Below are 24,997 nucleotides of genomic sequence, written 5' to 3' on the forward strand. Positions count from 1 at the left end.
ATTAGGCTATCGTATGAGTTTTCCAATGTTATATATGAATTGTGTGTGTTTGTGTGTTTATGTATTTGTGTGTGTGTGTGTAAGCTTCACGTTGTTGCTTTTTGTAACATGAGTCACTTACAGGCACATGGGAATGCTATCAATGACTGTACCGCAGGGGAACTGTGTTTCCTCCCCCCTCAGTGATTATTAACTTTCTACAGACCCTTAGGGATGGGTGGGGTCTTCTCAGCCCCACTTCAGGAATCTCTGATACAATTCCTACTGCTGCACCCTTTGTAGAGGGACAGCCTCGCTTCCGGTTGCGTTGGCTCTCACAGGAAGCGGTGAATCTGCTCCTTAGCCTCTGCCCTCTGACTTGCCATGGCTCCCCACCTTCGCCTCTCACACTTTTTCAGCCTGGTTCTGCCAACACTTTTCAATTCCTGTTTCTGCTTGTCACCAGTCACGGCTCCCAGTCTTCTCATATGCCACACTCAGTCCAAAACCCTCGTTGGCAATGTCAGCCTAAACTGTGTCTTTTCTTCCTTCAGTCTTTACAGACGTAGTCCACGATGAGAAGAGAAACAGTGAGTGACTAACTGCACGAAATGTTTAGTGTTCTCCCCGGCTGTAGTGCTCCATAGTTGGGGACCTGGCCCAGTTACACTGTTATTAGTTACTTTTTGCTGTTGTGGTAAAAACATCCTGAGCAAAAGCAACTTATGGAAAAGTTTAGTTTAGTCCCCTGTTCCAGAGGGTGAGTCCGCAGTGGGAGGGGAGGCATCAGAGCAGTTATAAGAGGCTGGGAGATCATGTCTTCAACCCAGTTGGAAGTGGGGTAAGGCTAAAAACTCTCAGTCTGTTCCCGGTGACATACTCCTTTAGCAAGGCTCTACCTCTAAAGGTTCCACAGCCTCCCGAAACAGGACCTCCAACTGAGGGCCAAGTGGTCACATGTGTGAGCGTGACAGGGATGCTATTCAAAACACCATGGCCATGAAGCTCAGTACCGCCCTGGGCAACAACTCTCCACAGGTCTTCTCCCTTCTCACCAGTTCACCTTTGCAGCTTCACGTCCACACACGCAGATTCCTTATAGTCAATTTGTGTACCTACGCATGCGTGATAGCCATATGCACACATAATTGCTCCTGTTTCTCTAGAGAACCCTAAGATGCTATTCAAACTCTAAATCAAGATGCGATTTTAGAAGAGATTTATATAAACAGAACCCAGTTGTTGAGAAAACTGCATGTTCTCCCCAGATCCTAGTCTCTACTGTATACAAGTGTGTGGATATAACACGTAGACAGGAGACTAGGGAAGAGTGTTATTACACGGTGAGGAAGGACAAGAAGAAGTAATGGGCACAGGTCATGAAAAATAAATTACCTTTTTCTAGTTTTCACTCTATCATGGGTTTTTTGTTTTGTGTGTGTGGACATATATAAAATGTAATTGCGAGGGAAAGTGTAAAATCCGAAGTGAAACTCTATGGCTTCTGAATGGCTGCTCTAACTGTGCAGGAGTTCACTGTGATGGACAGACTTTGGGTCTAGGCAAGCGCTTGTTTGAGTGGTTATATTAATACGTGCGATATTTTTATTTTCAAATTCTACAGTAAAGTGATTTTTTTTTTCTTTTTTTCGAAGCTGGGGACCGAACCCAGGGCCTTGCGCTTGCTAGGTAAGTGCTCTACCGCTGAGCTAAATCCCCAACCCCGTAAAGTGATTTTTTTTAAAAAAAAATATTATTTATGTATATAAGTACACTGTAGCTATCTTCAGACACACCAGAAGAGGGCATCAGATCCCATTACAGATGGTTGTGAGCCACCATGTGGTTGCTGGGAATTGAACTCAGGACCTCTGGAAGAGCAGTCAGTGTTCTTAGCCTCTGAGCCATCTCTCCAGTCCAATAAAGTGATTTTTATTAAAAAAAAAAAAAAAGCAAACATTTATGGGCTGTTTCAGGTAATAAGAACTAGACCTAAACCTATAGTTTTGACATAAAAATATTAAAATTTCTAGGATGATTTGTTTATTCAGCTATCTTAAATGCTGGGACTTTTGCTCAGCGATATCTTAGAAAATTATTATTCTTATGTTCCTTCATACACACCTGAAGAAATTCAAGTCAATAAACCATGGTAGCCCTGTACATCTCTATTTTATCATCTTCATGATAGGCAAGCTTTAGAGTCAGCCTCGGTGTCCATGAACAAATGAATGGAAACAGAAAAAGTATCATGTACATGCAATGGAGTTTCATTTGTCCATAATTTCAGGAAAATGTATGCAGTTAGAGATCATTGTGCTTCATAAAATAAGAGGTTGCATGTTTTCTCTCTCATTTGTGGAACATAAGCTACACAAACCCATGAGTACACACACACACACACACACACACACACACACACACACACACACACACGCACACACACTTTGATGTTAAAGTAGAGAGGGAGAGGAAGAGGAAGGATTGGAGAGGTAAAGAGAAGTCATAGAGCCAGGTAGTGGTGGTGCACACTTTTAATCCCAGCAATTTTGAGGCAGAGGCTGGCAGATCTCTGTGAGTTCAAGGCCAGCCTGGTCTACAGAGCAAGTTCCAGGACAGCCAGAACTACAGAAACTCTGCCTTGAAAAACAAAAACAAGGTGTAGGTGTGTGTGTGTGTGTGTGTGTGTGTGTGTGTGTGTGTGTGTGTGTGTGGCTAATGGAGCACAAACATGATCAGTGTACTTACCACAAGTATGAGCTACACATTTTTTTTTTAATTTTTTTTTTTTTTTTTTTTTTTTTTTGGAGCTGGGGACCGAACCCAGGGCCTTGCGCTTCCTAGGCAAGCGCTCTACCACTGAGCTAAATCCCCAACCCTAAGCCAAGAGAACCTAAAACCCACACGAGTGTTTGTACACACCTGTGGTCCCAACTTCAAGGAGTCTGATGCAGAAGGATTGGGAATTCAAAGCAAGTCTTTCTGTAATAGCAAGTTCCTGAACACCCTAGACTAAATAGCAAGAGTATGTATGTATGTATGTATGTATGTATGTATGTATGTATGTATGCATATGAAAGAAGGAACTAGAGAGTTGCCTCCGAGGCTAACTTTTGTCCCTAGAGCCCATTTCAGGTAGGTAAATTACAAGTGCCTATAACTCCAGCTACAGGGATCTAACGCTTCTAGCATTTATTAATACGTGTATTTATGTGCATTCCCCCCAAATTAAAATAGATTAAACATACATGTACAGCAGGAAACGTGGTTTTGTGTCAAGTGCTTCACAACACCTTGTAGGTCAAGAACTTCCTGCAGCAAACAACGTCAATATCCTATTTCTATGTTATACAATAAGGTAGTCACTCAGTCCGTGAGGCCACTGACCACTTGGACTGTAGACTGTGACTTCGAGGCTAAGTGTTTTATGTGTGTGGGTTAGAGATGGAACCCATAGCTTCCTCTGTGCAAACCAGGTGCTCTGCTGCTGAACTCCTTGCCCAGCCCCTCCTATTTCCTCTTCTTTCTGCTCCTGGGATGTTCTTACCACTACTCCGAGCTCAGCAGAAGCCAGGAGCCCTTGTTTGGCTCACTGTGAAGGATGTTCATAGGCTCTCCTTGAAGCTTGGGGCAGTATAGGAGTTGATGGCCAAAGTCCGAGAGGTAGTGAGATCTAGGTGCAAATTGACTCATGATGTCTTGGAAGGGCCTGACGATCCCACACACATGACCTACCTGCTTGTAGGTCTCTGGCCTGGACCAGACGTACTGGATCTTGGGCTGGGCAGGCTTTCCCTCTGCTGGGCAAACTTCCCATCATTCCTCAGCAGTCTCTCAGAAGCACACTGCCAAAAGAAACCAGAAAAGACAGATACTGAGGGAACACAGCCCATAGATCCAGCTAGGATCCAGACACTTGACCAACACCAGGAGTAACCCACTTCTTGTCAGGTTCAAGCCCTGACCCCTTTCTTCACAGGCAGAGACTGCTAGCAAGCTGTAGGTGTTTGCTTTGTATTGGTCTTTCCTTGGCTGTGGCTTTGCTCTGTTCTGAAGAACACAGCTGGTCTCTGCCACCTCTTTGTAGCAACTTTGAAGCATGTGTGTGTGTGCCTTCTCCATTTCCTTTGTGTCTGTCTGGACCCCACCCTTTCTCAGGAAGCTCCCTAGGAAGCTTCAGCCTTTGCTGATGATCCTCCTTTGAGTTCCTGTGGACTGGAGAACCGGCCATTACTTAGGCCTGGGGTCACATTCTGCTACTTAGTGGCAGGGATAGTCGGAAGACACTGAGGTCTCTCCAGGCATGCCAGGGACCATGGTTAGGGTTAGAGTTGGGCCAAGGGAGAACCATGAGGTCTTGGGATGGGAGTCACAAACAGAAGGGACACTGAATACAATTAAAAATGTCAAAAACACAGGCTAAGATTGCTAGGAGTGTGTGTCTATGTGACATAGTAGTGGCTTGCAAGGCTCTGAGGGACTGACTGGTCACTTCCCTTCTTGGTGTTCCCTTTCCTCATAACCACACCCCACATTTGGGTTTGAATAGATAGTGCCCTGGAAAGCCAGCCCTGGGATCACATTTCCTTCCTGGTCTTGAATATCTTTTTGATAAGTGTTTCCAGGAACTCTTCCTTCTTCGCTTGCATAGTTGGGTTCCTTCCCAGTTTTAATTACATACTCATGTCTTAGATGTTTTCAAATATTCTTTTCTTTTTTAAATGACACTATGAACTGAGGATTATGTTCCCCAGGCTGTCTCCAAACTTCTGGGCATAAGTGAACCTTGTGAACCATTCCCAGTTTGAATGTCTGTTTCATCTGTCATGACTGCACAATCCCTTGCTCCTGGTCCCAACAGCCAGCGAGGCCCACAAAAGGCCGTACACATTATCAACCGTGTCTCAGATAACACTGCTTTTCCAACACTGTGGTAAGTGGTTCAGTGAGGGGGCTGGGTTCTCTAGTCCTTTTCAGATGGTCTCCTTGCTCTCAGCAGGACAAGATGTAATTTCACCTGTTTGGTTCCATTCAGCTGGCCAGGTACTGCCAGGGGTTGGAAGCACAGCTCACAGAATAGCATGAGGACACAGTGGGTGCCTTCCTTACCCTAGAGATACCCGTTTCCTGGATGAGGATGTTGCTTATCAATGCCATGGGATGACATCCATGTCCTGGAATAGTCCCCACTGAGAAGAGACACAGCCTTGTAGGGATGACAAACCCTCTGTGCTCCCCCCACCCCCTAACCCCACCCCACCCCACCCCATCTTACAGCCCTGTCTCATCATCTGGAGAAACAGCATTTGTTTCTGTACAGGACCCCAGTATCACAGCACTGTACTGACTGGTTCAGTTCAGTTCAAGAACACTGGACTGGTTGGTTTTGTGTGCCAACTTGACCCAAGCTGGAGTTATCACAGAGGAAGGAGCCTCCCTGGAGGAAATGCCTCCATGAGATCCAGCTGTAAGGCATTTTCTCAACTAGTGATCAAGGAGAGAGGGCCCAGCCCACGGTGGGTGGTGCCGTCCCTGGGTTGGTTTTCTGGATGAGAAAGCGAGCTGAGCAACCCAGGGGAAGCAATCCAGTAAGCAGTACCCCTTCGTGGCCTCTGCAGAAGCTCCTGCTTCCAAGTTCCTGCCCTGCGTGAGTTCCTATCCTGACTTCCTTTGGTGATGACAGCAATGTGGAAGTGTAAGCTGAATAAACCTTTCCTCTCCAAGTTGCTTTTTTTTTTTTTAATTTTTTTTTTTTTTTTGGTTCTTTTTTTCGGAGCTGGGGACCGAACCCAGGGCCTTGCGCTTCCTAGGCAAGCGCTCTACCACTGAGCTAAATCCCCAACCCCTTTTTTTTAATTTTTAAAAAAATTTTTTTAATGTGAGTACACTGTAACTATCTTCAGACACACCAGAAGAGGGCATATGACCACATTACAGTTGGTTGTGAGCCACTATGTGGTTGCTGGGATTTGAACTCAGGACCTCTGTAAGAGCAGTCAGTGCTCTTAACCTCTGAGCCATCTCTCCAGCCCCTCCAAGTTGCTTCTTGATCATGATGTTTTGTGCAGGAATACAAACCCTGATTAAGACAGACACTAAGCAGGCTGGTGGTCCAGGGTTGACTCTGGACAGCCCCTTCCTCTCTCTGACTTTGGGGATTGGGCTGCTTTGGTGAGGGTGGTGGTTCTGCTGCCTCCTGGGGGCTGGCATTTGCTCACTGCCAAGGCAGCTCTTCCATTTGAGCTGCCATGAATATGAGGTTCAGGCTAAGTGCTTGGCTTTCTGCTTGCCATGGGTAGCATGGGGGACTAACTCAGACCAGCTATGTGACCTCAGACACAGCATGCAGCTTGTGGGGTCTCCTGTGATGAAGGGTCCTACTACTGACTTGCTTGCTCCACAGGGCTCACTACCCAGGGCTGTGAAGGGAGCACTGGAGGCTATCAACTCCCTTGCTCTAGTCCAACAAGACCACAACCTTCAGGACCCTTGGGCCACAGGGGACCTGCTCTTTGCTGGACACCTCTCCAGGACTCTGCAACATTCCCTTCCTGGTCGGGCCAAGGCATGGCAACTACTGGGGAAGATGAGGCCCAGGCAGCAGCAGTGAGGCGGAGGATAACCAGGTGCTGGCCACTTTTGCACAAGAGATCAGATCATTTGGCACACATCTGAGTGACATCCTATGTGCATAGGCACTCACTGTCTGTGGTGTCCCGGCGAGAGGGTGGGCAGAGTGCTGGAGAAAGGCAGCAGAAACTGCCCAGTACCCAGGCTGCTTTGCTTCTCTCGAATCCCATTCTCACTGCGATGACCTCATGTGGAGGACGAGCTGCTGCCTGCCGCTCAGGCACCAGGTTAGACCTTGCAGAGCTGGCAGGGCCATCTTGTCTATTGTGATTTTTGTGGGCTTTTTTGTTTTGTTCTAGAGCTTGGAACTGACCCAAAGGGCCCACTCATATCTGGTCCTAGCTGTACATACTCCTTTTCGAACTGAGAATCTCCTCTTGTGAGATGAAGCAGCTGGCCGTGTCTTTGGAGGATAATCCAGAGTTCTCTCTTCAGTCATGCTAGAAGACTGTGGTCCAGGGCCAACAGTCTGCTCTGTATGGCAAGTGGGTGGTCAGAAGGGCCAGCAGGTATCTGAAGGCTAGACGGAAGAATTCGAGTCTCCAGGAGGCAGTCAGGTGGGGAGAGCAGACTGTGTTTCCATGAAATCTTAGAAACCTGTTATTGCCACCAGATCCCCTCCTGAGTCCCATTCCTGAGATAAGGAAAGCCTACTTCCATTCTCAGAGTGACCGCTCTTTCTACCGTATATGATGAGACAGTGGCCTCCTAAAACCATTCTTAGAGGACGTAGTATACAGCAGCTTCTGGAGAATTAGAGTCTGCTATCTTAAGAGCAACTCAGGAAAGTGGTTGCAAATGATTACATGACAGGTGGACCAGGAATTCCAGAGATGGTGGGACATAAGAAATGCACAAGCTTCCTTGGGATCTAGCAACTTCTCTTTAAAAACAGCACTGTCAGGCTTCTTGGGAGTTTTGAAAGGAGTAGGCCATGTCACGTAGATGGGAATTCAGCAGGTCTCCCCTTAACTGCCTGTAAGATCTCAAACACATTATTTATTCTAATGTGTTCGTTTCTCCCTCTTGCAAGAGTCACTGGGATACGTAATCACAGGTAAGAAAATGGAGTCTGGAACTGGTAAAGGAAACCCTCCCCCCACAAAGCTCTGGAGAGCCGCTTTAGAGAAATGACACCACAGCCAGGTAACAATGAGACATATACAGCTTTATTTAACCTGTAAAAAGTCACACTCTGCAGAGTGACACCTTTCTTATCTCAGCAGAAAGCAAGGAGTGTGTGAAAAACCTTTTCCTCAGGTTGGGAACCGTATGACCCTGGCTGGGCTCACATGTGGATCCTTCCAGAGTCCTTGTGTGTGGCAGCTTCTTCCCAGAGGGTCTCCCTGGCTGGTGTGACCCCTCACCAACAACAGACAGGGGGGCAAAATATTTCTACCTGGACAAGGCTGCCCTGAGATTGTCCCTTTCCCTCCTATTAAGGGACATTACATGCTTAAGACCTTCCCAGAAAAGTCACCTTCAAGGTGACTTGGCTTTCATCATGTCTGCTGACACTTAGGCTCCACTTATTTACCATGATGGTGTGTGCTAACGGTCCTTCCTCTTCCCCAATAAAACCCTCACCATCGATGGCATTTTCAAATATCACTCTGTTCTCTGGGACCGAGGGATGGAGAACCGCTCTCCCTCAGACCAGGAGGCACTTCCTGCTGATGCCTGGGTGTCTGGTAAGTGGACTCAGATGCTACAGGGACAGCACTTTCTCTCTGTAGAGCGAAGCCTGGCGCTTTGCTTTCCATCTTTCTCGGCTAACCGAGGGCTTAGGCCACTTCTCTGGAGAAAACTCCACAGTGTACCAGACATCACTCACAGGCTTCAGATCCCTCCCTCTGACTTACACGATGACAGGTATGAATCCACGTGGACAGGGGAGGTGACTGCCACCCTGCCTGCCTATCTGTGTAATCGTTACCTCACCAGTGGCCCACACAGTAACTATAGCCTCACATATTCCTCAGACCTGCTCTCTCCTGAAATCACTCTACAAATATTGTTAGTTGTCCAAGTGGAACCAAAATCCAATCTTGTGGCCTATCCCACCCAGATATCCACTCTGCATATTTCCCTTAAAAATGCCACTGAGAATTCAAAAAAGTCCCTTTGCAGAAGCACTACAAGAAAGCATGTCTAAAATCACAGAACTATGCACACACAGACACAGACACGCGTGCTCGCACACACATGGAGTTGGGAATTAAAGAGTCTCGTCAGATACATATTTGAGGGAGCGCAGGGAAAGGCTGGCAAGAGAAGATATGGAGATCGGATCAGATCAAGGTGTTGGAATGTTACAGTAATGGCATGGGTGTGGTTCTCGGTACATACAAAAGGGCAGAGAGAATGATAATCCAGCCTACTAGAGAGAGATGCTGTGGCCATGCATGAGTGAAAGAAAGTGGAGGCCAGCTGACGGAATGAAATGTTCTATTATGGAGTGGTCATTTCAAGGAGGAGGGACTTGCATGGTCCAGGGGAGGAGCATCTGCTTAGCAAGACACTTCCATGGTCTGGTGTCTGTCCAGGACATCAGGGGACTCACAGGATTCTTGAGTTCCATCTGACTGATTGCTGGTCACAGACCTGCTGAAGGGACTTTCTCCAGAGCCAATGCTACTTGAGGTGGAGTGGGTTCGTGATCGGGCGAGCCGGGTCATGCTGGCAGATGGTACTGTAACAAAGAGCCAAGAGGTCAGGAGCAGGAGCCTGGGGAAGCCCAGATGCTCTACAAGTTTCAGCAAAGACTTTACCTTTCCCAGCCCACCTAAGATGGTGCCCAGGTCACATGAGAGATCCCCACTTTGCATTATTTGCTTAGGTGAGTGACTGTACGCAAGGCTGCTCTGATCCTCTGCGTCTGGATTCTCCTCAGATTTTCCTTCAGAGTAGGATGGGAAAGCCTACAGAGTAAAGCCTCTTAGCTGTGCCCCCGCCATTCAAACAGTGATTAGGAAGGTGGCTTTGGGAACAGATAGTGGTCCCCAAAACCTGCAGTGCATGCAAGACTAAACCAAAGAAAGAACAACAAATCACACAAGTAGGAAGGTATTTCACAAACACAGTGCAAGCCCGATACAACAAGACTACCATCCGTGTCCACAGGCTACCGTTGCCCTCTGGGAAGGAGACACGGATGGGTGGAGGGGAGAGAAGGTGTTTTGGAGCTGATCTCTACACAGGATGAGGTACAGGTTGTTGGGTCCAGGGATTGAGAGGGGAGGGACTCTGGGGGTGTTTAATTTAGACTTTTTTGCTACTGTTTCCACTTTGACTGTAAGATCCTCTCAGCATGAACATGGCCTGCACAGGGCCTTACCTGAAATGACTCACTGCCTAGTATTTTGGACCATTAGTCATCTCCCTGCTGTCTTTCCATCACAGGGATCAGAGGACACCAGGTCTGTGGTGGTCTCTGCTCACAGATGCTATTCTACCTAGCGTCAAGGATGCAGGCCCTTTTGACTCCCGCCTAGGGCTCATGTCAAGGACTAGCAAACAGGTGGTGGTGGTGAAGAAGCGGCCCTCCCTGCTGAGCTTTCACTGAGGCTGTCACCCTGGCTGAAGGTGCAAGGCTACCTGGGCAGTTCAACGGAATGCTCTTTCTTACAGGGATCAGGCCTGCTCTGTAGGGTAAACTCCTAGAACACACTGAGCCCTGTTCTATCGGGCTCTCACTGAACAGGGAAGCCGCGGACATGCTGCAGGCAGCCAATGCAGCAGGAAGAGCATAGTTGGGAGGCGGGCAGGGCCAGCACAAGAAGGTACCTGACTCGCTGCTGAGGTGACTGAGCTGCACATACGGGACTGGAAGCAGGATGGACACAGGAAAAGGCAGGTTAGTGACCCACAAGGGCTAAGTGACAACCTTGGCTGCCTAGATGCTGCTGACAGGGTATTCGGTCAGGGATGAACGTTTCTTTCAAGGTCCCAGAGAAGAGCCTGATGCAAGCACTTTAATGCCACTGCTCAAAACAGACCAGAGAACCTAGTCCACCCATGCTCTACAGGTTACCCTGCCCGGGATTAGGACCCAGCTGCATCATCGGGTATTTTTGGGAAAGGGTAAGAACAGGCAAGGAGGGGACTCTTCCTCCTGATGAGCCAGAGGGCTGTGCGTGGGCTTGGTTGGTAGCAGCTCACAGACGGGGACAACACAGCCACTCTAGACAAGACACACATGGTCTTCCTGTCAGCTACAATTCTGAACCCAGGGCCCAGTTCTGAGGAAGCTCATCAATGGTCACCACCCAATGGACAAAGATAGAAATACTGCCTGCTAGGTAGTGTTCTGTACTGGGGTTAAAGGTATTTATCTAGGGCTGGAGAGATGGCTCAGAGGTTAAGAGCACCCGACTGCTCTTCCAGAGGTCATGAGTTCAATTCCCAGCAACCACATGGTGGCTCACAACCATCTGTAATGGGATCTGATGCCCGCTTCTGGTGTGTCTGAAGACAGCTACAGTGTACTTATATATAATAAATAAATAAATCTTTAAAAAAAAAAGGTATTTATCTATTTCCCCCTCGAGAAGTGTAAATTTCTGTGACAAATGAGAAAGCTCAGGGGTCTGAGAGGTAATAGGCCAACACAGTAGCACATGACATAAACACACAATGTGGACATACACTGCCAGCTTGTCTCATGGCAGGACAGATTTTACTAATGACACTGTTCTTTTCTCCTGGAGTTTCTGCTTTGTTTCTGTGGGCCAGGAGTGCCTCGGCTGAGCTCAGATGCATTGCATGCTCTGATTCCTGGCTAAGGCAGTCACAGCTTCAGTGGGAAAGCCTGGAGACAGACTCTGAAGGGTCAGCCCTGGCTGTGCTGTTTACTGCCTGCCCTGGGAGGCATGTTGAACACTGTTGAGCCTCAGTGTGCTCAGTGTCACTTCTTAAAGGCAAGCATGGTAGCACACGCCTTTAATCCCTGCACTCGGGAGCTAGAGGCAGGTGGGTCTGAGTTCGAGGCCAGCCTGGTCCATGGGGTGAGAGCTTCAGGACAGCCAGGGCTACACCCTCTCTCAAAGAACACAAGAAAAGAAAATGAACAACATCAGTCTTAGTCGAGGACCTTTAGCCATCAGCCTCAGTAATACACGCACAGACGGATGACGGCTCTGTACTCTGCTGTTCTCTACCTCAGGGCTGACTAGCACATGGGACATGCTCTGCGAACTGTGACTCTAGATGGTAAACTTATCCTATTACCTATACATTTATAATAAATCAAAAACAGACACTACTCACTGTAGCCCATTCCCTGCAAAAAGTACTTGAAGGCCTCGGTGAGCTTCCCAGGCTGTGGGGACAAACAAAAGACAGCAATAATTTTTGTGTAGGTAGAGAGGTAGCAGTGTGTGTGTGTGTGTGTGTGTGTGTGTGTGTGTGTGTGTGTGTGTGTGTGTGTGTGTGTATGTGTGACTATTACGAGCACTTCCTTACCTGAACTACTTGGGGCAGTCCTCCACAGTCTGCCATCTAGAAGAGGAAGAACACCAAGGTCAGTGGAGGGGAGTGGCCTCGTCATCCTACGTCAGAAGGGCAGGATTAGGTACTTAAGGGCATCACCTTTGGATCACGTCAGTGCACGCTCTGCCTTGATGCTGGCAATGCCTGTGGGCAAAACCCTGAGAGAGACACTCAGGCTGCCTGTCCACAGGATGCTAAGGCCTGGCTTTCAGGCCTCTTGTTGGGCTGACAGTGTTGCCAGCTACACCTTTCACCCTGGCTCTGCCTGTACCCGAAGAAGCTAAGCGCTCAGTCCTTTCCTTTTGCCTGAGTACCTGGGCACAGGCATATGTCACCATGTCTGCTTTCTAGTCCCCTTCATCTCTTATTGCTCTGACTCTATGACAAAGGGTATGATGCCCTCAGGTGGGGAGAGCTGTCCAGTCCCTTCCCAGTCCTCAGATGGCTCCTAGGGCTGCTCTTCTCTTTTGAAGGGTTTTTTTCCATTGGGCAGTCTTAGAGCTTTGCGAGTGTGTACTGGAATCCCGTTAAATCCTGACTGTTGGATACATCTCGGGGATTCTGACTGAATAGGTGTGCAGTGAGGCCAGAGAACTAGCATTTCTAACTCTGTGACAGAGATGAAGCATCTGCCAGTCTGTACTTGGCACTTTCCAGTGCGTGTCGGCCAGACAGAAACCAACATCCTCCTTCCAGATGATATAACCTGACCTCAGAGAGGGGCTATTCCGATGACTTGCCATGATTAAAGGGATATGAACGGTATGGCGAGATGGCTCAGTAGTTAGAGCTCATGCTGTTCTTCCAGAAGACCCAGGTTTGATCCCTAGCACCCATATGGCAGTGACACACCCTGAAATTCCAGATCTAGGGGATCTGACACCTGCTACTGACCTGCTTGGACATCACCAGTCCAGTCAAGCACATGGTACACACACACACACACACACACACACACTTGCAGGCAAAATGCTTACACATAAAATAATTATTTAAAGATATATATATATATATGTGTGTGTGTGTGTGTGTGTGTGTGTGTGTGTCCGTGTGTGTGTCCATGTGTGTGTCCTTGTTTCGTTGATGCAATTAAAATCTTATTTAAATGAGAGCCATTATTTAAGACAAAAGAATGTCACAAATGGCATTAGAATTTGAGCTTAAGAAGGAACAATTTGAAAAAAACAAGCCTGAGAAAAAAACCACTTAACCTGAAAAATATAAAATGGGACAAACTAGTGTGGCCTGGGACTTTTGCAAAGTTTAGAAACTAAAAATTGGTTAGAAGTAAGACACTGCTGCACGTGCCTCTAATGGGACCCCTTCAACATCTGGGGCAAGGCCAGTTCAAGTAACATAGTGAGTTCTAGGCAAACCATGACCATATAAAGAGCTACTGTCTCTTTAAAAGAAGAAGAGGAGGAGAAGGAAGAAGAAGAAGAGAAGGGGTCATAAGACCCTACCCTGCCTAGGGAAGCTAAAGGCAGTGGAGGGCTGGTAAAGAAGTCATCATGTTCAGTGGTATGGCACTTACACAAGTGTCAGTAGACGGCTCCACACCACGCCCATGAGGATCCCCTTCAAGAGTAGTGTGCACTCATCGGTGAGCCTTGTCTCCAGCCCCCTATTTGTTTTTGTTACATTTTAAAAGTTGCATTTATTTATTTTGTGTGCGTGTATGCACATCATACCTGGCGTTTGTGTGTGTGTGTGTGTGTGTGTGTGTTCAAGATGATAACTGGTGGGAGTCAATCCTCTCCACCTCAGCTCGGGTTGTCAGGCTTGGCAGTGAGCGCCTTTATTCGCTGAGCCATCTAGCTGGTCCAGTGTTTAGTGAGACAGGGTCTCATGTAGCCTGAACTTGCCATGCAACTGAGAATGAACTTCAACTCCTGATTTTTTACCTCCCAAGTTTTTTTTTTTTTTTTGGTACCACCAAATTTGTAAAAATCAAATTTGAAGCCATAATTTTTTATCCATATTTTAGAGAAGCCCATCAATCGTCTGTGAGCTCGGCAGACACTAAGCCAATGCGTGTTCTGAGAGCTAATGTTGCTGCTGGTAACAGGGCTTCCTTTTGACACACACTTGAGAGAGAAAGGGGAGAAAGCAGGAGCCGAGTGGATGGAGACAGAGCAGTGCAGCAGACCAGCAGGCCAGCTCCCCAACACATGAGCAGAGCTTGTTTGGAAAATGATCAGCTGGAAGTTCTGTCCGGGGTACACTTATGGTACTCTTTTTCTTTTTTCTTTTTTCTTTTCTTTTTTTTTTCGGGGCTGGGGATCGAACCCAGGACCTTGTGCTTCCTAGGCAAGTGCTCTACCACTGAGCCAAATCCCCAACCCCATGGTACTCTTGATAATCTAGAAATGTATCACAAACATAAAGTGGCCTAAGAGGAAAAAAACTGTATCCTTTATCACTAAGATATGCTTAGAAGTTTCCTTAAAACTACAACAGGGGCCAGGCATGGTGGAGCGCATCTTCAATCCTAGCACAGGAAAAGGAGAGGCAGGCAGATCTTTCTGTGAGTTTGGGGCCAGTATGGTCTACAGAATGAGTTCTACGACAGCCAAGGCTATTATACAGAAATACCCTATCTTGAAACACAAAACAAAGGATTGGGATATAAAGCATTCTCAGTACTATTTTATTTCTTGTAATTTTGTATGTTAATTCTCTTAGTAGAATGGGAAAATGTTTATAACACAAAGTGGAGGAAAACAGATACAGGGTTATAGTTATCTTCTAGTCTTTATTTGCCTGTTTGTTTTGTGGGCCAGAATAGTCTGGAACTTACTATGCAGCTCAGGCTGGCTTCAAACAGAGCAATCCTCAGCCTCCTGAGAGTTGGAGTTTTAAGTATAGGCCACCATCCCGCCTTTTATTTTTCAGACAGTGTCTCTCTTTGTAGCTCAGGCTAGTCTCACTCTCACTAAAGATCCACTTGTGCCTCCTGAGTGCTGGGGTTAAAGGAAGGCGCCACCATGCCAGACCTCTAGCTCCTCTGATATTATAATTTAAAAACATAGAAAAAGATGCTGACACTTCACTACGTACTTCTTTTTCAGTGGGTAAGGTATCAGCAATTGGGAAAATATATTCTCTAGGCTGTGAGATGGCTCAGAGATCAAAGGGCTTGCAGCTGAGTCTGATGCCCTGAGTGCCCTCCCACATGACAGAGGGAAAGAAGGAAGTTGTCCTAAGTGCCATGTGTGCCTAGGCATGTGCTGTCCCCACCCATAAATACATAAACGCAATTAGCGTGCTTTCTTCTTATTCATCCAGACAGAGAACACTAACAGTCATGAGTGAGGAGAAGAGAATTGTACAGTGCTGCTTAAAACACAGAGCTGGAATGTATCTCAGTTATCGTAATGGTTGGCTGTAAGAGAAAACACACTACCTTTAGCAAAGTTGTATTTATAGGGTCGAGGCGAGAATTACATTCAACCTGAAAAACAAAACAATTTTATAAACTGCTAGAATTACCACATTAGTGATCTTACAACAAGATAGATTAGGTCGTGTGTCATGCCTGCTTGGCTAATGGCTCAGTGTTCATCTAAACAAATCTGTCATTTTCTTTTCTGATATTTTCAGTCTTTAATGAACAGCATGGTGACTGTAAAGTCCATAAAACATGTAGGCAGGTACCTCCCTTCTCAGAGGTGAACAGGCCTGTGGCCCCACCCTGCTGGGCTCTCCATGCCTTCCCAGCACGACTGGACTACCCACCCGCTGGGCCTAAGCACTGTGCCCACCTCCCTGCTCAGCCCCTCCTGCCTGGAGTGGACGGCTGCCCCGCCACAGCCTCTGACCCTTCTGACTCAAGGTCTCCAGCTCTCCAGTGTGAAGTGAGTTCTTTGTGGCTGTTTCATTGTGACAATCATCAAAATCAGGGATGACAGCCTGGCTCATCTCCTTGTTGGGGATCTTGGACCCTTATATCTATGAAAGTGTCCTCAAAGAAAATGTTTGGAAAGATTATCTCTGACAAGGTGCCTTATCACTGAGTCATATACCTCTGGCTCTAAAAGGTCAATATTTTAATCAAATATTTTTTTAATCAAACAATCTTAAATTTAATCACTAAACCAAACAACTTTTCCTTATCACATAGAAGCTGTGATAAGAGCTTAGAATCAGGAGCGGGTAAGACTATACATACCACAAAGGGAAATGAAGTAAGTTCAAAACCTTTCCTGCCGTGTGGAACAAACACACAGAAGACCAAGTAGGGTTTTCAGAGACAGATAAGAGGAGGTGGGTGTCTGGAGACATGCAGAGGTAGAGAAAGGAGGGCTGTGCAGGGCACACGTGTCACTGTGGTGGCCAAGTGTACAGACGATGCACACAGAGGCAGACTCCGAGAGGCCTGGAGCTGACTGAGCTGACAGGATCAGAGTGCTTTAGCAGAGCGGTGGGAATGTGCAGGACTGAAGCGGCAGTGAGCCATCGGGGAGTGGATCAAGTTACCTAGGCAAGAATCAGCAATCCAGGTGAACTTGGGATCTTGGGATTGCTGAAGGGCAGGTTTACAAAACTCCTCTAAAATCAGGAGATGATCTAGAAGCCAAGCTCGAGTCAGAGGTTCAATCTGCTCTATGTGAAGGACAGTGCAGTAAACAAATGCATCCTTTTTGTACAGAAAACACGACTCTACAGGTAGAATTTTAAAATGGATATCCAGTCACAGTGCTTAAGAGTGTAGTAGATAAGCTATAAATATTTCCTAAGAAGCCAGCTTCTGTTTCTGTGTAATGAACCATGCTTTCCAGTCTCACCACTTCATAATTCACATAACTTACTATGTCCCCATGTTGAGCTCACCACAGTCACTGAGGCTGTGTGTGCTTTCCGTCGGGGTTGGAGACACGCTAATGCTCTACCTCGATCACTGGTCTCTGACATGTCTTTGCATTTCCTAAATCCCGGAACAGAGATAGCATCTGCTACTCCTCAGCACTGAATAGGGGATGCTCAAAGTGAGCACAACAAGGGGTCAATAGCACTTGGGGTTTCTCCCTGATATCCCGGGGCTAACTCTAAAGTGGCAACCATCAGAGGCATAAGGGGCTCTGGCAAGAGAGTTGGGTCTGTGATTAGAGAAGTGTTTTCTCTGTATTTCAGATGAGGTCCCACTTCTCTAAAAACAGGAATGATGAAGTAAAATGAAAAGGCCAGGGTTGGGGATTTGGCTCAGTGGTAGAGCGCTTGCCTAGCAAGCGCAAGGCCCTCGGTTTGGTCCCCAGCTCCAGGGGAAAAAAAAAAAAAAAAAGAAAAGGCCTTATTTATTTGGACAAACTATACCTTAAAAAATCATGGATCGTGCTATTTAAGTCAACACAAGGGAAAGGCTATGGCCCTCAGCAGCTCTGCACCTACTGGATTTGTGGTGGTAACTTCCCAAGTGGAAGGCTGGTGTAAAAATCTGACAATAATTGACAGAGTGGGCAGTGGCACACAGAGCCATTAAGGACCACACTGATCAATCGATGAGACCTGGTGACACCTCTGAGGAACTGGTTTTTCAAAGTATGTCACAGAAGAACCCGGTAGATGCGGTTGGACAGCGAGACCTAGTGTGGTCATGTTTCTATGGTGTCAGCAGGGTGCCTGCCATACACGTTGGACTGACTACACTTCCATCCCAGTCTCCTCACATCAGCAGCACTTACCACAGCTTCCACAGCAGGTGAATTGTCCCCAACCACCAGTAAAGTAGAACACCTAGGAACAGGGGGAAGAAGAGGGCTCAGTCAGCCAGGAAGGACAAACACTGCTGCACACGGATCAGTCGGGACAGGCACTTACTTTAATGTTTTCAATCTGTTATCATTTTGGCCCAGAATAGGTCTTTCGATCTCCAGGTCTCTGCGTCTAGACAAACAAAGCACAATCAGCATCACTTACAGGAAAAACCATGGCCCTTCCCGTGTCTCCTGGACATGGAATCCAGAGTATGACGGTCTGGTAACACTTTTCCTCACACCCGAGGACAGGAGGGCTCTGAGCTGTGCCCGAGCGGCTGCTTCCATGGTAGCAGGCTATAGAACAGGGGTTTGTGGGATGCTGAAAAGGGGGAGAACTTCAGAACTCAAGCAGCTGCACCACTGAAACCCTCAAGGCTGACTGAATTTTCCAAGCGGTCTGTAGAAATGAGCACATTCCCTTGAAGGGGGAATGGCGTGCTTTTCCGTGAGAAGAGAGATTTACTTATAGGAAAGCTCTGCAAACCAGATTTAAATAATGGCATTGCGCCCTACTGGCCGTGTATCTCTGCAAGCATACAGCTGACTCATGCAGCCTTCCCCACCACGTTCCTCCTTTGGATAAACTATTCCTAGGGTAAGAATCAGTGCTCTCTCCTCAGCCTACCCTTGGACAGGGACAGATGACAGTAAATTTTGAAATAATCAAGGGAGAAGGAACTGCTATTCTGCCTGCTTCAAGATGCAGTAGCAGCAAACAGCACTAAAATCAAGCCCCACTGTTCTCTCCATGTCTTCCTACATGTGCTTGGCTTTCCCCTGGACCCCAATATTACTGGACTTTTTTTGAATACATGCTAACTTGGGCTTTTTTTCCCTTAAGACAACCTAGAAACTGTTTCTGTTTTTAGAACTCACGGTGTACTTCTTTAAAGCTCTTTTAAAAATCTTTCTTACAGCCCTTGCATCCTAGAATGGTCAGACATCATGGGCAATCCCATATACACCAATGGCACTAGGTTAAGTCTCCTCTCTGCTTCCTCGACTGTCAAGCAGATTTCAGAGCTGCACTGCACAGTTAACTGAAGGGACGGGAGACAACTGTACCCATTATAGGAACCCAGGAAGAGCTGGAGATTTTCTTGATTGATATCTTGAGCAATGTGCAGTCTGTATGTTTGAATGAGGTCCAAATTGGCCTGCAACTCCTCCTAGAACAAGTGGAAGAAAACACTAGTGAACTGAATTGCAGAACAAATTCCTCTTATTTGGTTTGTATTTTCAGAGTCACTAGGGAACTTGGGGTGGTGCTCAGAGGTACTAATGCACCAATCCACTGAATGGCTAACATCATTTTAACATCAACAACACTGATGGGCCTCACCATAGTTTGGCTCTATATTCTGTGTCAAAGCAGGGCACCAGCTAGTAAATGGAATGGCATATACCAAAGATAGCTATACAGAACAAAAAATGCCAGGTCCTTATAGTATATACTATGATTTTACTTATTTTAAATTTAAAAAAATAGGCAAAAGTAAAGAAGCAAGGCCATAGATCAGTGAGTATTTTGTTTAAGGGGATTAATGAATAGGAAGAAGACAAGAGAACCGTTTTGTTCTCTTTGTATGGAGATATTCTATACAAAAATATATATGGATATTAACAATTCATAGGATGAAGGCAAGAGACAGGTAATTATAATGTGTGCATAATAGTATATGTGAGTTACGTCCTCTTTGTCAAGAAAATGATATGGATGGACATCACCCAGCCACAAAGAACCAGATTAAAATCCCAGCACTTGGGAAGCTAAAGGAAGAGCATCCAAGCTTGAGGCTAATCCTGGGATAGACACTGTCAAAGGCAAGAGAGTGGGGGATCAGAAGACCTACAGAGGTTGCCTGTAAGAAACAGGAACTGGAGGCTGGAGAGATGGCCCAGCGGTTAAGAGCACTGGCTGCTCTCCCAGAGGTCCTGAGTTCAAATCCCAGCAACCACATGGTGGCTCATAACCATCTGTAATGGGATCCGATGCCCTCTTCTGGTGTGTCTGAAGACAGTGACAGTGTACTCACATACATAGAATAAATAAATAAATCATAAAAAAAAAAAAAGAAAGAAATAGGAACTGGGATGTGTTACAGATTTTCTGTAAAAAGCCTGAATAAGCTCCTTCTTCTAAAATGAGTGTAAGTGTGTGTCATTGGTAAAAATATAGTGAAATAAAAGAAAATAATGAAAGAAAGAATATGACTTTGGAACTAGATCTTGATTCAAATGTCAGCTCCATTACTTTCTATGTGGATGGTGGTGGTGGCATATTGCACCGTGTTTCAGGCTTTTGGTTTCCCTCTCTTAATATTAAGCCAAGGGGCTGGAGAGATTGCTAAGTGGTTAAGAGCACTGACTATTCTTTTAGAGGATCCAGGCTTATACCACATACACCGGATAAAATAAAAACTACTCAGCACACACATACTCAGTCGGTGGTAACCACCTGACCTGTGCCAACCTTCCATTCTCCTTTAGGCATATTTAGAATTAAGGATGCAGACTCACTGAGCAGCCTCTGCTCCTCCTTGTAACTGCCCCTCCACACTGCAGCCCTCACAGCTCCCCACCTCATCACTCAGTGTCTCTGTCACTCACTTTCCCTTAGAAAACAGGACTGGAGGCAAATCCCCCACCAACAACCATCCCAGGACAGCAGCCATCCTGCTGGAGAAGCCAGCATCCATCAGCTCATGGTTGGATAAGGTCAACCTAAGCTCCTTCCACAATGGCTCTTCGCTTGCTTCCTCTGGAATTTCCATTCCTGTGAAACCTCTCCTGAGCCTCCTGGTGGCTCTAAAGCTGTCTGGTGAGGCACCGGTGTTGTCAAACATTCACAGATGGCATTCTGCTCACGGGGGACAGGTTGGGGAGAGGCTGTTTTCTGTCGCTCTCTGAGTGCCAAGATCCGTGAGGCTGAGAGAAGCCTCTCCAGTGGGCCTGGCCTTTGCAGACCCACATGCCCTTCGGACCGACTGGGCTATGCTGTCTGCCAGGATCCAGACATTGCAAGGTTTCTCTTTCTTCCCTGATGCACAGTAAGGCTTTTCGTGCGAGCCAAGGAACCCAGCTCTTCTGGTGCATGGGTGCTTACCTGCCCGAAGTGATGAGCCAAAATTATGTCCACGACGTTGGTGGTCAAGCCGGAGAGCTAAAAGATAGAAACCGTGATAAGAGAGTGAGCACGTGTGAGCATCTCACAGGCTGCCCACTAAAGGAAGGTGTAGTTTACCCACAGTATCCTTCAAAAGCAAATAAAAACACAAGTCAGTGACATTTCAAAGAAATGTAAAAAAAAAAAAAAGCAAAAATATAAGGAAGATCTAAATATTCCTTCCACGGTATGAGCTGAGTTTGTTTTGAAACAGGGCTGGACGAAACGGTGGCCATTGCTTTGAGATGTGCAGTCGAGGGCTGTGGCCTCCGCTGCCTCCTTCCTGCCCCTGTTCCTGCATTTACACTGGGTTGATGGCAGGTAGAGATGACTTACAGCCCTGCCCAAGACATCCAAGACACAAAAAATAAGATTCCTTCCAGTTTTAGCTATCTTTATTTCAGGGAGTGGGAGGAAAAGCTATATTTACAGAATGTTCTCACATTTGAACATTTTTCTCCCAATTCTTCCCATTTGAAAATGATGCATCTCGGTCTAATAAATGCAGCAATCTGTGTAAATCTGGAGACAGGCTATTTTCAGAAAAAATGTCAGCTCAGCTCATCTTGCCAACTCCCCTTTAAGCTGCTGCTTGGGTTCTGGATGGAATTCCCACCGAGGACTTGGAGGAGTTGGAGCTGGGGGTGCAGGGAAGGAAGCGAGGGAGAGCCATGACATGAGTGAAAGGTTAGGGAAGAAAGATGGCCTGAGATCACCCGTGGGCTGCCAGTGAGCCCCAGGCTACAAATGAGAGAGGAGCATGGGTAACGACCCGGCTCAGTTCATGAGCTGTACTGTCCATAATTAATGCTCAGAGACCCAAAGTGCTCCATGAATGTCATCAGGCTGCTGTACGTCTAAGTGTGGGGGTCAGGATATCTGCATACTAGACAGGCATTTTACACAGGGCAGGCTGGGGAGGATTCCACAGCCCCTGGCAACAGTGTCGTTAGTTCACTCCATTGAAAGCCAGGAAAGGCAATATTCCCCAAAATGTACATGCATGTGGGGCGGGACAGACAGACTGTTCAGAATCTGATCTGCTGGTAGGCAGAAAATATATGCAGGATTTCATCTACCTGGAATTGGATAAGTAGACTAGGCTACCTTGTCTCAGCCTCCAGACACTGGGATTAAAGGCAGATGCCACCATGCCCTGCCCTGGGTAGGTCGGTAGGTCGGTAGGTCTGTCTGCCTGTCTCTTTTCCTTGGTTTTTCGAGACAGGTTTTCTTGGCTGTTGTGGAACTCACTTTGTAGACCAGGCTGGTCTACATAGAGATCCTTCTGTTTCTGCTTCCCAGAGTGCTGAGGTTAAAGTTGTGGCTACCAAGCATGCCTGGACAAGTCTGTCCTTATGCCAGTCTCACCTCAGACTCTACCCTCACCTCACATCTGGCCTAAGGAAGGTAATTCTTTGATCATACACTGTTCTACTCTTAGTATCAAGCTTTGTACCCTCTACTATTGGTACACAGACTGTGTCTATCTTTCTGTCTTACAATGTTTACAAATGTCCTGGCCTGGTGAGTCCTAGCTATGTGACCTTGGATGATGTGTTGATTCATTTGATATCCTGAGCAGAGCAGTTTAAACATAAAAATAAGTTGTTAAGAACAGTGACTGGTATACGGTAAGCATTAAATACGTGTTCATTTCTTTAAAGATTATTAACCCTCTGCTTAAATCTACATCACTACACAGTTCTCAGATACAGAATTGCTGGATGTCATGGGTTTGAGTGTCAATTAAAGTCCTGGTACATGTGATAAGCAGGATCATAGTGTTCTGGGGAAACTTCTTTCAGTGGCAAATTACAAAGACACTTATGGTAACTACAAAGTATTTAAAAGCAGGAATTTAAAAATGAAATTATTACATTAGTCATGTTTTAGCAGGCTTAAGTCCTTTTTCTCTTACGGAAAACATCATCGCTTTAGGTCAACACAAATAGATCTGTATGAGATCATGAATAGCACTGCACTTCAGTAAGAAAGCAGACTGCTTCGAGTGGACCCGACCACAGCGGGTATTGTTTCCCAAGACCTCTCTTTGGCTCTGGTTCAGCATGGAGATTTTATATGTGATAGGTCATTAGCATATTTATTTTGTTTTCTATCTGGTGGCACATATTTTAAAGACCAAATTCCCTCATTTTCCATATGGTAAACATTAATAATTAAAATGACTAGTGGAACAGTAGAAAGGAGCTGCTTCAATGTTTACAAAAGATAATGAGTCATCCAGTCATTTTATTTAGTAAGCAACTAAAAGTGCAAGCCAAACGAAGAGAGATATCTAAACTACAAGAATTTAGCAAGAGACTCATTTCTGAAATATTTTTATGTTGAACGAGGAACTCTATCAGAAGGGCAGAAGATATTTTTTTTTTAAAGATTTATTTATTTATTATTTATGACTACGCTGTAGCTGTCTTCAGACACACCAGAAGAGGGCATCAGATCCCATTACAGATGGTTGTGAGCCACCATGTGGTTGCTGGGATTTGAACTCAGGACCTCTGGAAGAGCAGTCGGAGCTCTTAACCACTGAGCCATTTCTCCAGCCCAGGGCAGAAGATATTAAAAGAAACTTTGCAAGAATATTCCAAAAAAAAAGGCAGTGACATCCCTGCCTCTTAGGAGATGCAAGTTCTAAGCTCTAACTGCTAAAAGGATGGTAGGGCTGGGGGGCAGCATGGCAGTGCTGTGCTTGTCGAGCATGTGGGGAGCTCTAGGCCCGCTCTCTCTACCCCAAAGAAGAAAAACACACAGTGACAGGAAATCCTTTGTTGCTGTTGCACTGATAAGGGGAAGAAGACTGTAATCTAAAATACCAATTACAGGAAGCTTTAGACAGACCAGGCCTGTCTGTTCATAATAGAAGTTAGAATAAGGTGATAACAGGCAAGGAGCATCAGGCAGGAAAAGGCAGACCATTCTGCGTACCAGCTGAGTGGTGATTATATGTGTAAATATTTGTAAGTTGCATATATAAAACCTTTTGAGTGGGGTTGTGGTTAAAGCTGGATGTTAGGGATGCTTGCACAACAAGTTCAGTTCACAACACTCAACAAAACAAAACATCTCATTTTACCCTTAAACCCTGTAAAGGTAATTTTCTAAGAGACCAGAGAATGAACAGACAACTCCACCCCTTAGTACTTACTTTGGAAGCTGCCCAGTCAATCCAGCCTTTAGCACACGGGTCAATGTTAATGAGCACAAGACCTTCTACCAGCTCTGGATGATTGAGCTGAGAGAGAGATAGAAAAAGACAACTGTGTGAGACTCCCGCTCCCACTTCTGCAGGAGAGGTGCTATGGAGCATTTACAGACAATGCCTCCTGAAATCTGACTAGCACCAGGAAACCAGTCTCTCCAAAGGGATGAAGTCACCTCTCCTTGAATGGGGCGCTCAGGGAAGACAGGATTTTTGTTGCTACAGCAGATGGGGAGCGTGCTGTGGTTGTCCAACTCATAGGGGATTGCTTATGGGCAAGTTCTTTGTACTCACTGCAAATCTGCTGAGGATGTAGGCTCCTGCTCCAACTCCAATGCCAATGATGCTCTTCATACTGTGAACAGATAATTGAGAGTGCTAACTACCTACGGAAAGAATGCATGGGGGTGCTTCACAACCTTTAGTGCCTTACCTATGGTAACAAGGAAAACACCATCCACTTTCAAATGTGCTTTTATAGTTAAGTTCCATGCCAACCAGAGCTACAAGAGAGACTGTCTCAAAAAAAAAGTATGCATATGTGTGTGTATACATATACATGTATGCATACATATATGTATTTGTGTGTATACACATGTGTGTACATATTTTTTTGAGACGGTCTGTTTTTAGACATATATACACATTTATACATCTACACATATATCTATACATATGTATGTATATACATACGTACATAAACACACACACCCCTCAAACTTGGGAATCATTTTTGCTACTACCTCAAAATTCATC

General features: G+C 46.1%; 2 protein-coding genes across 5 annotated transcripts in view; both read right to left on the reverse strand.

Annotated features, from left to right (window-relative positions):
• Ndrg3-ps1 (NDRG family member 3, pseudogene 1) overlaps positions 1–3,811 on the reverse strand; it is a 35,018-nt gene extending 31,207 nt beyond the window's left edge. Inside the window, exon 1 of the mRNA XM_063285109.1 lies at positions 3,715–3,811. Within this exon, the coding sequence (XP_063141179.1) occupies positions 3,715–3,799 (85 nt within the window). The 5' untranslated portion in view covers positions 3,800–3,811. The remainder of the gene's footprint in view (positions 1–3,714) is intronic.
• Positions 3,812–7,756: 3,945 nt separating this feature from the next.
• Positions 7,757–24,997, reverse strand: part of LOC120101769 (protein NDRG3-like) — a 35,083-nt gene continuing 17,842 nt past the window's right edge. For 3 of the 4 annotated variants that reach the window (XM_039106702.1, XM_039106704.2, XM_063285105.1), the window contains exons 4-14: positions 24,536–24,596; positions 24,188–24,274; positions 20,962–21,018; positions 18,921–19,024; positions 17,917–17,982; positions 17,781–17,832; positions 15,506–15,553; positions 12,073–12,108; positions 11,878–11,929; positions 10,396–10,434; positions 7,757–9,301 (exon numbers count right to left, since the gene is read on the reverse strand). In XM_039106702.1, coding sequence (XP_038962630.1) covers positions 9,120–9,301; positions 10,396–10,434; positions 11,878–11,929; positions 12,073–12,108; positions 15,506–15,553; positions 17,781–17,832; positions 17,917–17,982; positions 18,921–19,024; positions 20,962–21,018; positions 24,188–24,274; positions 24,536–24,596 — 784 coding nt within the window. In that variant the 3' untranslated portion in view covers positions 7,757–9,119. The remainder of the gene's footprint in view (positions 9,302–10,395; positions 10,435–11,877; positions 11,930–12,072; positions 12,109–15,505; positions 15,554–17,780; positions 17,833–17,916; positions 17,983–18,920; positions 19,025–20,961; positions 21,019–24,187; positions 24,275–24,535; positions 24,597–24,997) is intronic. The other variant, XM_063285106.1, reaches the window with a different exon arrangement.

This window comes from Rattus norvegicus, chromosome 3 (genome assembly GCF_036323735.1).
Source record: "Rattus norvegicus strain BN/NHsdMcwi chromosome 3, GRCr8, whole genome shotgun sequence".
Taxonomy (NCBI): Eukaryota; Metazoa; Chordata; class Mammalia; order Rodentia; family Muridae; genus Rattus; species Rattus norvegicus.